General features: G+C 40.8%; 1 protein-coding gene across 1 annotated transcript in view; it reads left to right on the top strand.

Annotated features, from left to right (window-relative positions):
• The window catches only part of SLC7A5 (solute carrier family 7 member 5), a 114,477-nt gene that overhangs the window by 83,494 nt on the left and 13,464 nt on the right, over positions 1-17,519 (top strand). Inside the window, exon 9 of the mRNA XM_069216724.1 lies at positions 1,250-1,427. Coding sequence (XP_069072825.1) covers positions 1,250-1,427 — 178 coding nt within the window. The remainder of the gene's footprint in view (positions 1-1,249; positions 1,428-17,519) is intronic.

Genomic DNA, 17,519 nt, shown 5'->3' with positions numbered 1-17,519 from the left:
CTACAAGTACGTTGATATTGATGTGGCCAATTTAGGGTTGCCTTTCACTGTGTGAGTCAGTACATCCTTAGCTGGGTGCTTATTCCTCTTTTACCTGCTACGTTATGATTCAGAAACGAGCATTGTTGATTTATTTTTGCAGCTAAATGCGTTCATTCCAACATTAACTTTCTGACTGATATACTCACATACATTTAGCCATTAAATTGGGTTACTAAATATATTGTCCTATAATTTTGAATGTAGGTGTATTCCAATCCGTCCACTAAAACAATCTATTATAAAAATAAAATTAAAACAGGAAAATGATTTTTTTAAACATTTTTTTTTACTTCCTTGTAGCACTGCAACAAGTATTTACAAACTTGCACTCAGGACATCGTCTGATGATATAAAGAGGGCGTTTTTATTTTAAGCAAAATATCTTCTGAACATACACACATACCCTGTTGTGTTGTCTTGTGCTATGTCTGTGGTGACTTTAGAAGCATGACATCCCCATCATTAATAAATTGTACCCCCTCTAAGTTTTAATATGTAGAAGTTAGGCACATATTTTTATACATGCACAGAAATATGTCGCTGTCCGGCTTAGTCGGCATTCCAAGCAATTATTGTGGTCCTTGCAGTGATGAATACGTTCTTAATCTAATCTTTTTGTATAGCTAGCAAAAATCGATTTGAATTCAAGTGTGGCTTTTTCAGTTTAAAGATTTATCAAGCCATAACTGAATGCAGTCTGTGGAATTCAAATAAAGAAACTATGAGAAGGCAACTTGGTAGCCAAATGTTTGAATATGAAGGCCGACTGGCAATCCTTTAAATGTTGTGTACATTTTTTTGCAGTTTTTTTTAATGTAGCGCAAACTAGACACAAAGTTATTAGAGCACTTTACATGAGCACACTTTACCTTACACAAGGACACATTTATTGTTGGTAGGCACGGGGAGATGAAGTGATTTGCCCAGAATCACAGGATGTTGAGTCGATGGTGGGACTCAAACTTGGTTCCCCAGCTCCAAAGTCAGCAGCTCTGGCCATTACCCCAGATTGACGAAATGCCATCTTTACTGCATGTTTGTGCTATGTTCAGGATTGAATGACAAACTGGAGGAGATTTACTACAGGACAAGTGGTTGCAACAAACAATAAATATGCACTCTCTCCTTGAATGGTTCATCAGGACATAAATTGCAGTTTGCATTGGCTTTGTTAAATTCCTGAATCTGTTCTCTTCTGTGTCTGCAGGTGAACCTTCTGTTGCCCATATTCTTCATCCTCGCTTGCATATTCTTAATCGTGGTTTCCTTTTGGATGACACCGGTGGAGTGCGGGATTGGTTTCTTAATCATCCTTTCTGGGGTGCCAGTCTACTATTTTGGAGTCTGGTGGCAGAATAAACCCAAATGGGTGCTTCAGGGCATTTGTAAGTATATCAGCCTCCTTCAAATATCGGTTCTTAATGTGTATACCCAGTGATGCTATTCATTAACCGCATGCAGCAATGCTGGAGTAAGGGTTCACTTAAGGGATCCAGTGCAGTCAGCCTACAAACGTGTCCAGGCAGGACCCTGATAACTTGAGGAACATTAAACTGCTGCTCTAATCCTTGCATCATTTTGTACAGATAAAAGCTTACTTTTAGTACTGGTCATGTTTTTACAAGTTGCCACTGTGACTCTTTGGTCATGCAGGATCCACCAATTATAAAAACTCACCTTCCTTTCTCGGTTCCACAACTGATGTAGTCAGTATTTTTGTGGAAAAGACTTTGAATAACCAGAGCTGACACTGAGCGTTGACACATCATGTTGGAACGCTAAATACCCAGATGTCAACAGTAATCTTCATTACACTAAGTACAACTCTTCCTCATCTTACTCCTTAGGTTACGAAGTGACCTCCCCTTTGAAAAAAGGAACCTCACTGCCTTCTACAGTTTTATATGTATAACATGCAAAATGGTAATTTCTAGCGCTCTGTGAGGATTCAGGAGCTAAAATGAAGTATTTAAAACTAATTCATAAACAATTCAATTTCCAATGTGATGGTCAGAAAGTCTTTGAAAAAGGAGCGAAGAATAGGACATGGTGTTGAGATCAGTGCTCTTCTTCCAAAAGCTGCAGTGTAAGAATTGAAATGTAAATGCTAATATCTGATGAAGGTGTGGTGAGACTTCTGGATGGCAGAGCTAAAAATGTCAGCCCACATTGGGACAGTGATGTTGTCAGCAGTCTTCCCTCTTGTGATGCATCCGGGAATGCTAGCGAGCAGAGGAAATCCAGGCTGGTAATAGGCTATGGAAATGGAATGCTAGGTATTTTTGCGGCTGGAGAAATAGTAACCTCTTTCTCTAGAATTGGTTCATTATTTTCTTTAAATACCGATTATCTCCAATCTCATGATTTTAAGTAGTTTTACATAGCGGGAATATAGCCAAAGGTATCAGAGCAATTTGCAAAGTCACATGTACTTGCACAAATGTTTACTGATACAAGGAAAGGGGTATGATAGTAATTATTGGCTTAGGAAAGGCAATAAAAAATAATACAAACGCATTGCAATTAAAATATGTCAAACAAGAATACATTATTGGAATAAAGGAGAGAAAATATGTACGCTAACTTATAGTAGTGATTGCAAAAAACACTTAAAAGGAAAAATTAAAGCTCTAGATATGAGTCTAAGGGTCTAGTATATTATGACATTGTGTAGGTAAATTGTTATTTTTAGAAATTAAGAGCTTTAAATGTCTTGCATCATAACCTTCTAGATACCACTTATGTGTATTATGGCAGGGGTCCAGCATCCCATTTTCATATTTGCCCTTCGTCTGTGCCATACTGTAAGCCTAACTACCCAATAGTGGTCTTTCAAGATATCAACACCCATTGTCGTTGGTAACCTTCAAGTCACATACCCCTCTTGGCAGTGAACGTTGTCACTTTTAACATCGTGGAATCCCCTTGATGTTGAGAACCTATTCACCATTAAGGCTTGTTGCTGAGTACCCTCCTCAGCTTCAAGGACCTTTCTTAAAGTCCAAGACATCCAGAAGGCATCAATGACCTCTTCTAAACATCAGTGATGTACTGCTGACACATAACTCTTTATATCGAGGCACGTGGGGCAATGACCATAAATTGACAGGCTTCACTTTTGGACCTTTCATAAATCTAATGGTCGGTGAACAATGTAGTGCTCCTGGCAACTACTACTTCGGTCAGTACAGCGAGTGAGCCGGCATTCTGTGCACAGAAGGCATTATATGGTTCTCTATAACATTAAGCTATCTTTAAGAAGTCACCCGTCTTTCCTTCCTAAAGTAATACCAGAATTCCTTCTCAACCAGTTTTCTTTCCAACGTTTATTCCAAAATCAACTCCTACTTCAGAAAAGGTTTGACATATTGCTTGGAACGGCAAAAAACTTTAGGCAATCCAAACAACTTTTTGGCAATTATGTTATTGTACCTCAAATATGCCCTCAACAAAAGACAAAGAAGATAGGGAGTCAAGTCTCTCTTAATAATCTCTTTGTTTAGTTAAGTCTCTTAGTTTTCTTTCAATGCTTTTTGCTCCTTCCCCTTGAGTCCGGGGATTATTCTTCCGGTTGGTACACTATTTTGCTGCTTTTGGGAGTCAGAAAGAACTTCATGGCAGAGAAAGTTATCATCGTAATTCTTAATTCTCTAAATCCATAAACTTTTAGCTCACCCACCAGTGGACTAAAAGCATAATTGTAAACTTTAGTTATGTCAAGGTCCGTTCGCTGTTTACCTTCAGAAACGGAAGGACCCCTAAACAAGATAAGAAACTGGCAGGGCTGGAATTCTTGAAGCAGCATTATCAGTTTGCCATTATGCATAGTGCTTATATTAAAGGATACATTTTTCCTTTATTTAAAAATTGTTGAAAACGGTGATGTTTTCAAATGTACCCCATCACGATTGGATGTTTTTGTTCAATAAAAAAGAAATAAGGTGACATCCGTTAGCCATGTTTTTTTATTTAATGTTTTTTCTCATTAAACAAAAGTTACAAAAGTGTTTTCTGGGTATCCTGCACGTTACACAGACATATTCTACAGTGCATTTATTTGGAGGGGATACACATGACTAAGCTAAATGTACAGGTAAGCAACGGTTCCTTTCCCTTTATTCCTGCAGGCTCTAAACCAAGGCACTCTTCTGCAAAAAATTCTTAATGCGCATCTTGACAGTGCTTAATTCGAGCCGGAGGTTGGGCGTCTGGCACTTTTTTTTAGAGGACCAACACTTATTTTATCTCATCAGAGTGACCGAGAGCAGAAGAAGGAAAGACACCCAAATGGAAAAGGAGGATGAGGGGAGACCTCCAGACAGGCAGGAGGTTGGGTGTGAGAGGAAGACACGTGTTCATTTGAAAGATGATTTGAACCTCAGTCCTTGGGGCCCTCTCTGTATTGAAATCTGGCAATAGGAGAGCAGGAATCACTCTTTCAAAGCGATTGATACAATGGTTCTGTCCACTTGAGGGACAGGAGCGTACGCCAAAAAGGGACCACCAATTTCACCATCCTGAGCTATCTGCTTAAGTAATTGTAATATAGGTCAAAAGCATGTTTGCGCCAGAAAGGATGGTTCACTGGAATTGGTTAGTCTTCTGTGCCCTGGACCAGAAATGCCTTTGGGCTGCCACTCCTAAATAACTTTCCAAGGATGTAGCCCTGTGACAGTCAAAGAAAACACCTGATAGATATGATCTTTTTCTCAGTGTTTTTTAAGATATCCTAACAATCAGATCTCTATTCCCAGGCAGGGTCGAGAAGCCTTTCATGAGGGACTGGACCGTACATGAAACGTGTGTATGTAGAAATAAATGAGTGGTTAGAGGAGAGTGACATCTGTCATAATTAGACTCCTCCTTTGATATGAATGTAGGTTTGGTATTCTGAAACGCCATGTTAAGGTGGAGATGATGCTTGCCTTCTTCCAAGTTTTTGTGTTTTGTTGTGTTTACTCCTCCTGTACTCCCGCTTGAGCTATTGTCTTCACTCGAATGCTCGAGGGTGACTGAACCATATTTTTCACACTGGGAAATGCTGGGTTCTACATCAGGTGTAAGAAATCTCCTCGCCTAGACTGTTGTAACTATGCCCTCAACCAGCTATTGGAGACTTTCCACTGAAAACACTGATTGCGAGGGGCATGGCCACAAGAACCTGTGGAGTATGGGACACCCACACAGGAAGACTTGTTTAGATTGGGATCACAGTGGGAAGCAGGAGATTGATGATAGGGGCTCGAGGAGTGTCTCCCGTGTTGCAGAGCCTGTCCCTGTCTTCATCCTTTCAGGTAGATGACCTAGCTGTATCACTAGGAAAGTGTTTCCTGGTGTCTGCCCTCTTCTGAGTGATATCAGCATGAGATTTGGCCCTCCTGTAGATTTGTCTTGGGCCCAAGACCTGTTTAGATATCCTGTGAGCCTGCAGAGCAGAGATAACAGGTGGGTCTCACTGGCCCACACATACCATATACTTCCAGGAAGGGTCAGTATGAAGGCTGCACGGAACTGCCAGAAATGCTACAAAGAATTCTTGGATGGGGAACCACACTTGCTCTGAAAAGTTAAGTAACACAACAATTGGATGTATAGAAATCTTTGCTATTCAGTACTCTAGCGTATAAAAAATATAAATTGGCCTTACAGTGTTGACATCATCAGCACCATGGGCATAGGGACTGTGGGAGATGCAGGCGATTTATCCCCCTCAGATTTTGGCAGTGAGGGGACGCAGAGGACAAGGGTGGGGAGGACATGGGGGACCAATGATCCTTAAGTTTAAAAAGAGACAAACATGCAATCCCTGTTTAAACTTCATTTGTTTTTCTGTGTATTAAAAGCAATATAACTGAAAACGAATGAAGTTTAAACCAGGCTGCTGACTCTTTTCCAAATCTAAGCTTGCAAAACCCATTGCCGGGGCTGCTGCAGCTTCCATGACACAGAGGATTATCTTATCTGTGAGCTGGACTCTAGTACTTCGCAGGTCACTCTCAGCCTTTCAAATGTAGGAGAGGCATTGTTTTTTTAATTGCTTCTTGTGCTCCGGCAGTATCACACTCGCTTCAGCCAACTTGCAAGGTGTCATTTAAAAACTTGGTGGGACAGATAAACAGGGATAAATGGCTCAATTAGCATATCTCTCCCCATTGACAAATATACTGCAGAAGTACCTGATCACACACTAATCTTCTACAACGGAGAGGTTATCAAGTTTCTTTTAAAATACAAATAAGCAAGACAGTTACATTTTATTATTATATTGCATTTCTATAGCGCTGTCCTATTCTTTGTGAGTCCCCAGGAGCTGTAACATAAATATTTGACAGAATATAAAAGTTACTGCCTTTTTTTTATTTTCTTAGCACCTTGAAACCAATCATAAGACACTATTTAAACAGAATCTTTAATGAAACATTTGTATTCTGTCACCAGGTTCTATAACATCATCCATTCTCTTTCCAGCTAATTGTTGCGTTTAGCAAAGAGCATTATGAGTGGGATAGGCCCTCGTGCACTATAAAGTACATGTCGCATTTTCCTTTTATGGAAGATGCTTTGAAGGGGATTGGGTGAATGTATGGGCCTTTTAACTGCATGAAACACTGGTTTTGCACCTCTGAAGGTTGGTACCCTTCATCTCATACCAAAATAGTCCAAACATAGGCCACAAAGCACTCACACTCTTCCATCCATACTTTACAATCAGTCGAGGGCAACCTATCTCATCCCTTTTCACCTCAAATTCATGCTTAAGTGCAGCGAAACCACATGGTAGGAGCACTACTCTGATCGCCACATACAACATATATGCAACATTTGGGCGTTAAACCTGTATTAATGAGGTGAACCCTTTGCCCATACATATTAGGATTGTGAAAATGGTAATATAATAAAGTAATGACATCCCAAAATTAGCTTTTTACTGCAGCATAATTTAGTCAATACTGTCACATAATTTGGCCCTCTCTGATCTGTGAGCAATCCATTGTTCTGAGTGTAAACCACAGTTGGTTAATTTGGAGGTAGGGGAACCAACGAATTAACAGGAAGAGCTGAGCCAAGGGTCTGGCTCACGTCTTAGGGCCTGTGCATGAGCCAAGCCCTGAAAATATATGCTATGTAAATTATACAACAAACATCACATAAAATATGGTAAAGTCTCTTCACAGTTGTGTATTTCTTTAAGATGTGAATGCTTTAACAAAAGCAGAGCATTATAACACTCCACTGGGAAGTACTTGTTAAAAATTATAGTTTTCTACCACTGGTAGTCTGAACTCACATATTTGAATGTGCTCTCATTGGCGATAATTAAGGAAAAAGAGTTTTGGTGAAATTAGTTGCTTGAGATCTCACAATTTAAGCAGGGAGTTGTGATTAATTCAAGTTAGTAAATGGGTATCTATTTGTTCATCCTTATGTTAAGGCTTTATTTTGACCTTTCAGTGCATTTTTCGGCAGTTTTTGAAGTATAGCGCAAACTCAACCCAAAGGAATTGGATCGCTTCATGTGAGCACCAGTTACATTATAGAAGATCACATGCATTTTTTACTGGCATGGGGAGATTAAGTGCTTGACCCAGAAGCCCAGGATGTTGAGCCGATGCAAGACTTGAACCTGGTTTCCCAGTTCAGCAGCCTGCACCTCTGACAGTAATGCCACATCCTGGGTAAAGGGAGGGTGGCAGGCAGAAGCCAATGCTCAGCTCAATATGTGCTCGAGATCCCAGCAGGATCTCGAGCTGAGCCACAGCCGGGCTTCCAGCTCGAGCCTGGGTTGAGCTTTCAGTGGCTCGCCCACCTCTTATTTCCATACAATCATCCATGGTTTTTGATGCAAAGCCTTATTGACTGAAAAAAAAGAGATAGATAGGACCTTGTGCCAAAAATGTGCACCTCCTTGAGGCAGACATAAAGAATGAGTAAAGTTTTATTTTCTCTAAACTTTTGAAACTGTACAGCACTTTACAGCATACACACAGTGTACAAAATATTAAACATAGTTTCTGTACAGAAGGGTACCCTTCCACTACAAAAACCTATGCTTAACATCAAACACACACTCCCATGCACCAAAGTGCATGGCTGTGTGCATTGGTGCAAGGCAGACAAATCTGCATCAGCACACGGAGAGACAAAACTGGTGTCATATCTTAATAGATATGGTGCAGTTCTACTCTCTTCTATTCATGCAGGAAAGCAACTTTGGTTACTGTGCTATTTTGTATCAAAAGTTACAAATTTGCCGCTCAATGTTTAATTGCTCACAGTGCTTTCAAAAATATTTCTTTTAGCACAACACATTTGGATTGTACCTAGTGCACACCTTTCCTTGACTGGTAATAATGTTAGAGTGCCGTTCCAAAAAAGAATAACTCTCTGACACCATGAAGCTTCCAATGATTCTATGAATTAAAGCCTGTACTGGCTCCACAGAACACCCTTAGATTTGCTTAAGAACCAGCCATCACCCACACTCATTTCATTTGGCATATTTTACAATACTGAATTTCTGTGAGCATCTCACAAGCCGGTGCCACATTTCTCATTGTTCTAAATCATCTCACAACATATGGTATACTGTGTCTCACACAGCAAGCATTATGTGTTCATATGAACGGTCTCTCACAGACACTGCATCTTGTTTTTGCGAATATATTACACATACACACACACACACACAAACACACACACAACATCTTGTTTTGAAGGCATCTCAAATACTAGGTGTTATGTTTCTCTTTCTTTCACATCAGGCTTTTCACATTTGTAAAGCATCTATCTCCAATATACACAAACTGTGCATCTCATTTTGTGAGCATCTCATACAGAAGGCATATTTCATGTCCCCTTTATCTGCATCTTCAGCTTTTTAGTTTGTGACCACTCCACACTCATGGCATCCATTTGCACTATTTCTTCCAGCAGTTTAGACAGAAAAGGTTAAAGTTTTTTTATTGTGTTTTATATTTTGTGCTGTGTTGAGTGCATACAGTGCCTCGATCTCCACCTTGTGGCGACAGGAGAGCAAGATATACAGTTCAGCTATCCGTGGTAGTATCCTCACCCCCTCCCATGCAACGGTAAAGAAAATGGCAGCAGAGTTACATGCTGAAAATACTATTGACCATGAGCACACAAATTCTTAGTGGGGAGGCTGGGAATAATTATTTTTCCTGGTTCCACATTCCCCACAACAATGTAGTTATGGTGTGGTAGATTCTGGTGAAAATGCCCAGAGATTGCCTTTATGGACAAATGCAGCTGTTGGGAGCATTGCACAGATTTTAATGCAGCACGTACTACATGATACTTTTATTGAAAAAAGGAGAAGCTCAGATTAGAAAGCTTATAGTTCTTTGGCTAAAACATACACACAGGACCATGTTTAATTGAGTAGTGTTGCCTGCTAATGCTAGTGAATTGCCAACTGGAGGTCTTGTCAAGGATTTTTTAATAGCATCGCTTGTTAGAGCTTTTATTCTTTGACAAGCCTCTCCTAAAGGCATGGGGTAGTAGGTGATTATTGAATGACGGATACTGTAAGAAATTGGGTTTTTGATTGAGTGGGGTGAAAATCCTTCTCAAGCAACAAACACAATCTTGGTCAGGCTGAACCACAGAAGTCACTAAATTAACCCAGGCTTAACCATCTGGTAGCTTGGTGCAAAAGCAGTCAGGCTTAACTTGGAGGCACTGTGTTAAGTATTTATGCAGCACTCAAACTGCAGTAAAGTGAAAACACAAGAAAACCCCCACAACAGTTTAGAAAACGGAGTAAAATGTAATAAATAAAATTAGATAAAAATGTCAAAAATCCAATCAGTAGCCCTGAAGTATATTCTAGATGTCTAAGTGAAAATAGCACCAAGAAGCAGAAATCTCTAACTGGAGTTATCTGGTCGGTAGACCGGGACAAAATCATACATTCAGACTCAACACAACGGAGTGTGGGCCGGATACATGGACAACGTTAGTCCCACTAAAAAAGGTTACCTCCTCAAAGTCAGACGTGCAGAGTTCAAAGAATCAGGATTTCACAGGAGGAACACAACTAATGCCAGCCAAGGGTCCAGGACTCTTGGAGAGGGGAGTGCCACCTCTTGGGGATCAGAAACTCATTCCAGCAGAAAGTTATTTGCAGATTGTATCATGTTATAAAAATAGAACTACAAGTCCCAGGATGCAAAGCTGAAACAAACTAAATGAGCAAATCATGCTTCAATCTAGGGAGCTGGACAACTCTACGAATACTACTCCAAGGGCTGGTGTTCAGCTTGTATCACAATAAAACTATAAGTCACAGAATGAATATGTGAGCTGTGAGGAACGTGTGCTAAGCAGATCAGAGTGCATATAATGTAAATATGTCAAACAACTCTAGCGATTAATGTTCTTTTTGGAGAGAGAACGTACTTTTGTCTAGTGGAAGTTTGGACTCATAAGGTAGCACAGAGGGTTAATGTTCTTTCTGGAGATAGAACTTACTTTTGTCTAGTGGAAGCTTGGAGTCATCATAAGGTAGCGCACAGTGTTAATATGCCTGCTGGAAAGAACATGTACTAAGCAGATCAGAATGCATACAATGTAAAAACAATACCGCCGATCGAGTTTGCGCTGTGAGCACCACGTCAGCCAAGATAACGTGTTTTTGCCTAGTGGAAGCTTGGAGTCATCATAAGGTCGCGCACAGGGTTAATGTGCCTGCTGCAAAGAACGTGTACTAGGCAGATCACTAAGTACATTAGGGGGAACCACAACTATGCAACCAAGCACGGTCCTTACTAGACGAAAACATAAAGAACAGGCTCTCAGTTTCTCTTTTGGGCAATTATCAGTTATTTACTTTTCTTTTGCCGCCGATTTCAAACGTGCCCGACATCCCTTTAAGTTTGAAGTGAAATAGCAAAGCTCTTCTCTGCAAACAAGCAAGAGCATTGAGAAGCTTAACCCTGCAGGGAATGTGAAACCACATTGCTACTCATGATCAGACTATGACAGGATATCAGTGATCTAAATGTACGTTCAGATTTACTGCCTATTAAAGTTGTCAGTGCAATGTACAGCCCTGTGGGGCATAATATAACAAGCAACAATTTATTCTTTTCATATCGAACACAATCAATCTGCTTCTGGGTATTCTAGACTATAGGTCTCTTCCAAGGAGACATGTGGTGCTGGAGTTAATATCATGTCATCTCCATAGCAAGGGAGACAAGAAGGGTAATAGTTCAGATGAGTGGTCCATTAGATAATAATGAATTCAGAGAGCAACAATCTAGAACAATAAGTGTTAAATGCTGGGTCCATACCGGCCACAGTATTCATTAAACAGCTTCCATACGCAGAAGGGAAACAAAGTCCAACAGTTTCTAGATGTGTCCTTTTTCTTGGGAAGGTATGGTGTAATGATTAGCCTTGATCGTGTTATTTTAATACTAAAGTGAGAAGGAGGAATTTCTGGTGTATTTTACATGAGTGACTATGAGCAGGGACCGAGAAAGTAGGCCGCTGTTGCCCAATGGCCAAGACTGCAATTTATAGTGTGCTAGGCCAGCTTGCTGCTCCTGTACAACACAAAAGGCTTTGTCAGTCCTAATGCACTCTGTCTGCTGATCCGCTGTCATATACAACAAGCATTTGCAATGCAATGGGTCTTGCGTTTGCTCGAGTTAGCGCTATTAGCATTGTAAACTACTAACCGCACTTTTCTTGCCACATAAAAAGAAAGTGAAAAGTGAAACAGTTTCACATAACTATCTGGACATTTGTTGCCATATAAACTGAAAAGTAAAAGTTTCACGTAAGCTATCTGACGGCTGCCATCAGCGCCAAGCAGACACACAGAGGGAAATAAAAGTTTGCTTGCAGTGAAACCTGTCGGCAAAAGTGCAATTATCTATGTAACTAGCAAAGTACAGTTACCTATGTAACATGATCGATGTCATGCCAAGCGCTCGACTACTGCCCAGCGACGTCGCGCGGGGAAATAAGAAAAAAAATGTAGTCCAGAAACCAGATGGGAAACATCGAGCCTCGTATGTTTTCAGTAGTTGGTCGGTGCGCTCAAGGAGGGCTAAACACCGGAAAAGGCATGACGTATGCATGCCTTTCCCGAATGAAAACAAGCGGATTTAAAAAGGTAAGCCCACAAAACCAGTGAAAGTGACTGACGTGACATGGTGTGGGTAGAAGCCCAAAGAGAGATTACAATAGGGGACGGATCGCTTTGCGCTCGCCCCTAAAATGTTAATCGCCCGGCAGACAGTATTGTTGTTTGCTTCTCTTGGAGAGAATGCAGACTGCCTGCTGTGATGAAACAACAACTGTTTATGAGGTGACTGTGAGAAGAGGGCTCCTTGATCACTGAAGATGTGCTGTACATGCAATGAGAAAGCTGATTTCTCTTCCATATGCTAACAAGGATTCCTGTTAAAAAGTAAACCTAAACCAGCAGGGGAGCCTTTATAGCAGGGAGCAGAAAAAGGGTTTTTTTTAAATCTATTTTCACCAACTGCATTTTATTTCAAGTTTCATTTTAAGCATTATCGTCATAATGTGACAGAAAAGAATAAACGTTAACTGCTGTTTCATCAACGAGCAGCAGTGGTGCGTGGATAGTGCCCTGGCCACATGTGCTTTGTTCTAATTTACTGTAGTGCACTTGCTACAGAATTCTCACGTAATAGCCGATAGGAGAACAGAAACATATTACGTAAAAGATAAACAGATGAAAAGGGTTTATAAAGACGTGTGGTGTTGTGCCGAGTAAAGAAATCTGCTTTAGCATTGTTTGCCACAAAATATAGCCCTCGGTAATAAGCAATGATTCACCAAGAGATGCAATTCACAAACGTGGGACACTTGTTTTTGATTGTCGGGCCCTTTTGTTGTTCCTATCAGATCCTGGAAAAAGGGAGAAAAAACAGTCGTATTCAACACCAACGCCTAAAATGAGGTCAAACAGGCTATTCTCGCATTACGGAATGGGACTGTTTAAGCAAGTTAAAGGAACCTTTTCATATTCACACATTGTGTTGGGTCTATTCTACCCCACGTCCCTCTTCCAACATTCCAATTTATTTGAATAGTATTCCTTGGCAGAAGTGAATAAAGTGTGCTTCTGCGGTCTTACCACATTTGTAGGCAATGGAGAAGGAGGTTGTGAGTCCTTACCACTGGGTCCTCACTGTTTATTTGGCAGTAGCCTTACTGAATATTATATTTTACCATTACTGTCTGAAGGCCTAAGGAACCTTTCATTCCAAAGGCATACACTTGCCTCTCCAAGGGTAGCGATAGGGGGCATGTTTACCTCAGGAGATGCCAGAGGGATTGGAACTCTCAGTATGACAATAAATATACATACTCTATAAATTCAACACCCGGCTAGAGCGTTTCCGTTATGAAAGACCAATGGACCTGATTTAGAGGAGGGTGGCACTGTACAGAACTTCAAAAATATGCTTTGTATCTCACAGTCCAGCCGCCCCACCTCCCTCGAATAAATGTGTTCTAATAGGTCAGTGCACAAAGTGTCCTAGGGTCTTTGCAAGGAGGCATGATTAGGCTTTGTGTGTAACACCGGGAAGGTAGAACCCATCCTCTGAAAAAGTTAAGGGGTCAGAGAAGTAAGAAGAAGAGCTGAAGAGAGAACAAGGGAAGATAAGAGATGAAGAATGTGATGAATGGTGAACACCTGGAAGGTACACGGTGATAAGAAGATTGAAGAGAGTGAAAGGAGATAACACAAGTGGAGAATAAGAAAGGAAATGGCATAAAAGGAGAGGAGCAGGTTGGAAGAAATGAGGGTAACAAGACCAATGGGGTAAAAAAAGAAGAGAAGCACAGAAGGGAGAAGGAAGAGGAACTAAGGCTGACTCTGAGAAAGTGTAGAGGTAACAAGTGAGTGGTGAAAACCGGAAGGGTTGAACGAAGAATAATTGGTGAGCAGAGGGAAACAAGTTACAAGGGCGGAGAGAGAAAAGAAGTGGTAAGGGAAATTAGAAGCTGGTTGACGGAAAGGAAGAAAAGAAAAGGAAAGACAAGGGAAGCAAAGGAAATGGTTAAATAGTGGAAAAGAACAGAGAAGAGGAAAAGAATCACAGGCTGGATGCGAGGAAAGCGAAAAAGACAAGGCTAGGAGTGAAAACAGGAAGAAGCGTTGGGAAGTTCAAAGGGCGGTGTAAAGAGTCTATAAAATATGGTTGAATGGAGGGTGACGGCGAACATAAGGAGAGAAGGGATGAAAACGCTTGAGAGGCTGGATGTTGGGCTGCGTAAGGAACTCCTTTTACCACGTTTCCCAGAAATTAGTCCCCAGTACTAAGTAGCAAACCACAAATGTAGGCCACTTTTTTAAGATACTCAGCCATACTTTTTATTCTAATCCGATACAAGCTACAGGGAAGGAAATTGGGTCAGATTTAACAACAGTGCCTTGAAATGAGGCCAAGTATGCTGCTTTCACATCACAGAAAGAGGCTGGTTAAGCCCACTGAAAAGCAGCTTTGAGCACCTGTTTCGTTTTTTTGGGCGGCAAGAGAAGGTAGTATGTAAATACATGCCAGGCAGAAACGTAACACAATCAATAACCAAGGAACAGATCACCTCGCACTGCTCTTCTAAATAAAAATGAGTTAGAGCTATTAGCGTTGTAAATTCCTAACTGGACTTTTCTTGCCACATACATTAAAAATGAAAAGTAAAACATTTGAAATAAGCGAGCCGATTCAAAGTGCCATGGTGGCCGTGAGAGCAAAGAAGACACGCTAAAGGAAAAATGAAAAGTAAAACAGTTGATATGTGAGCCGATTCATAGTGCCACGGCCGCCATGAGCGTGAGTGCAAAAAGGAAAAAGAAGTTCGCTCACAGTCAAACGTATTGGCAAATGTGCAATTATCCATGTCACCGGGTCGGTCCCCAAGGTGGTAACAAAACCGCCCCAAGGATGGACAGACGTAAAGCATTTACCAATGATAACAAAGTATTTTTAAAAGGCAAGCCCACGAACAAGTGAAAGTGATCGGTGTGAGGTGGGCTTGGCTACAAGTCCACATAGATACGAAGACGTCAGAAAAACAGCACTTGCGCGCTGCTATGCTCGACCTAAAAATGTGCCATTTGGATGTAAGCCAGTTTTACCATGTGCAAAGAGGAGAACACAAGCACTTTACCATTGGTTAGCAGTGGTAGTGTGCACAGAGTCCTAAAATCCAACAAAAACAGGTTCGGAAAACAGGAGGGGCGAAATCAACATGTTTGGAAGTGACCCTGCATAGGAGGGTCAAGTCCAGCAGATATTTGTTGGTGTCCCCTTGCCTAGATACTCTTAAATTCCAATTTACTAAGCCTTTTTACAACTAACTCTTAAAGAGTAGCAACTGTGAACAGCCAAGGTTTAGTCGAGGTAATAGAGGGATAGTGACTTCCTTATAGCATGATACATTAATCAGACACATAAAAATTCAATGAGTGAATATAGCTTTCAAAAGACTGAGGGCTTATTGTAGAGAATTACTGTATAGACTGAAACCTCAAAAATAGGCACGGAGACACACACAAGACACCATTGCTCAATACACAGAAAATGGCCATTTGCTACCCTCACCTCAGTTAACAGTATTATCAAGTATGTTTAAGTACTCTTCAAGGCCAGAACTTGCAGTCATACTTTGAAAAAATGCTTCCAACAGAGAGAGACTTTTTTTAGCACAGGTTGAGAACCCCCAACAGGTAATCTTAGTTATACCAGTACCTTCTTTGAGGCTGAGAGAAACTTCATTGGTCTCCATCGACTCAAAACTTGGTTAAGGTCAATTATGTAACAGAAAAAAACGGAATCACGCCATATGCAACACATATAAGGAGATGATGGAATCATTTGACATACAGACAACAGTCAAAGAATTTGCCCTCCATACTGAATGGGGCATGAAAATATTTGTTTTTTCAAATATAAGTGTAGGATTTTATTATAACTGTCTGCAGCAGAAAGAATAGTTTCTGATTAATCCAGTTGCATTTTGAGGCTTATAAATGTCGCTAGGAAAATGTTGTTTATTCTTCCTTTATTTCCCTTTCACCCTAGTTTCTTAACAGATAAAGTAGTAAGGATCATGTTTTTTTTCACATATTTTTTAATTCCTTTCAAGAAGATAATTAACAATAAAGCATACTTACAGACTGTAATTACATGTCCTCCTTTCTTGCTATTGCACTTCAGAGTTACGCAGCTGTATACATTTATCAAAAGCCTGAGGCTATTAGACAACGGTCACCTTCTATAGGGTCAATGAAAATTCCCTAAGGCTGTCCCTTCCCCCTGCCCCCCGGAAATACTCTCCTACACCCCTGATCAGTACATTGAAAAATTACAGAACCAAATGCAAAGAGAAGGCCTAATATTTTATAAAACAGCTAAGCAAAATCCTTCAAATTTTCTGCCATGTTATAGAAATGTATTCAACTCTGTACATTTTTCCTTGGCTGTCTGCAGTGAATAAAATCCTCAATTTGTCAGTAGTCCAAGTCCGTAGGCATATCGCTGGTTCAGCCTTCAGAAAGTCTCATAGCACAACATTCTCCTGTGCAGCTATTGTCTTAAATCTCAGGCTTCTCTTCTGAATCTAATAAAATTGACTGATCAGGCAGTGCCTGTAAGTTGTGTCTCAAGATGTGCGTGAGAATAGGTAATAAAAATAACATATTCATGAAACGCAGTATTTACAGAGAGAACCTGCAAGTGTTCATAATGAATAATATAAAAAAAGCTATACTTTGTCGCCTTACCAAAGTCCAGCGGGCAGAGGTCATAAACGTTTAAGCTTTTAACTTGAGGGTTGTGGGTAAGCTGTCACTTTTGCAAGAATCAGTCTTCGTCACTTGAAACAAATATATAGTAAACAGTGCTTAATTTGTGCTTGTTGTTTCCGGTGCAGAGCACCGGCACTTATTTTTCTGCCTCAACCCTTTACTGCGAGCAAAAGCCACACATGGGAAAGAAGGAGGGAGAGAAAAACGAAAAAGTGTCACAAAGGGAGAAAGCAGAAAGCTGCATGAGTGAGCTAAAGGGGCAGGGAGTGGCTGTAAATAGATTAAAGAGACCCGAGATGGCTTCAGGATTACGCTGCCTCAGTATTCTGTGTTCGCACCTTTAATTGCAGCAGCCACATATTTAAGAGGAGAGCTTAGGGCACTGGCGCTATTTATTTACAAACTAAGCACTGCTAGGAGGGCCACTTAGAATGTCCAGTTCGGGCTTTTCACTCCTGTGTCTTTCGATATATAGCCAACACCCATAGGGTCACAATTCAGCCATCTGTCTACCCGCCCCACTAAGCACTGTTTTATTGCCAAAACCACTGTGCTTGACCTGCAGGGTCACATTTACATGAAAGTTTGGCTGGCATGGCACCTGCGGCCATAATGAAGGGATGGCAATCTGGACATTTTCGCCAAAAAGGTTGCA

This window comes from Pleurodeles waltl, chromosome 12 (genome assembly GCF_031143425.1).
Source record: "Pleurodeles waltl isolate 20211129_DDA chromosome 12, aPleWal1.hap1.20221129, whole genome shotgun sequence".
In the NCBI taxonomy this organism is placed as follows: domain Eukaryota; kingdom Metazoa; phylum Chordata; class Amphibia; order Caudata; family Salamandridae; genus Pleurodeles; species Pleurodeles waltl.
This window is presented reverse-complemented; position numbering and strand designations above follow the sequence as displayed.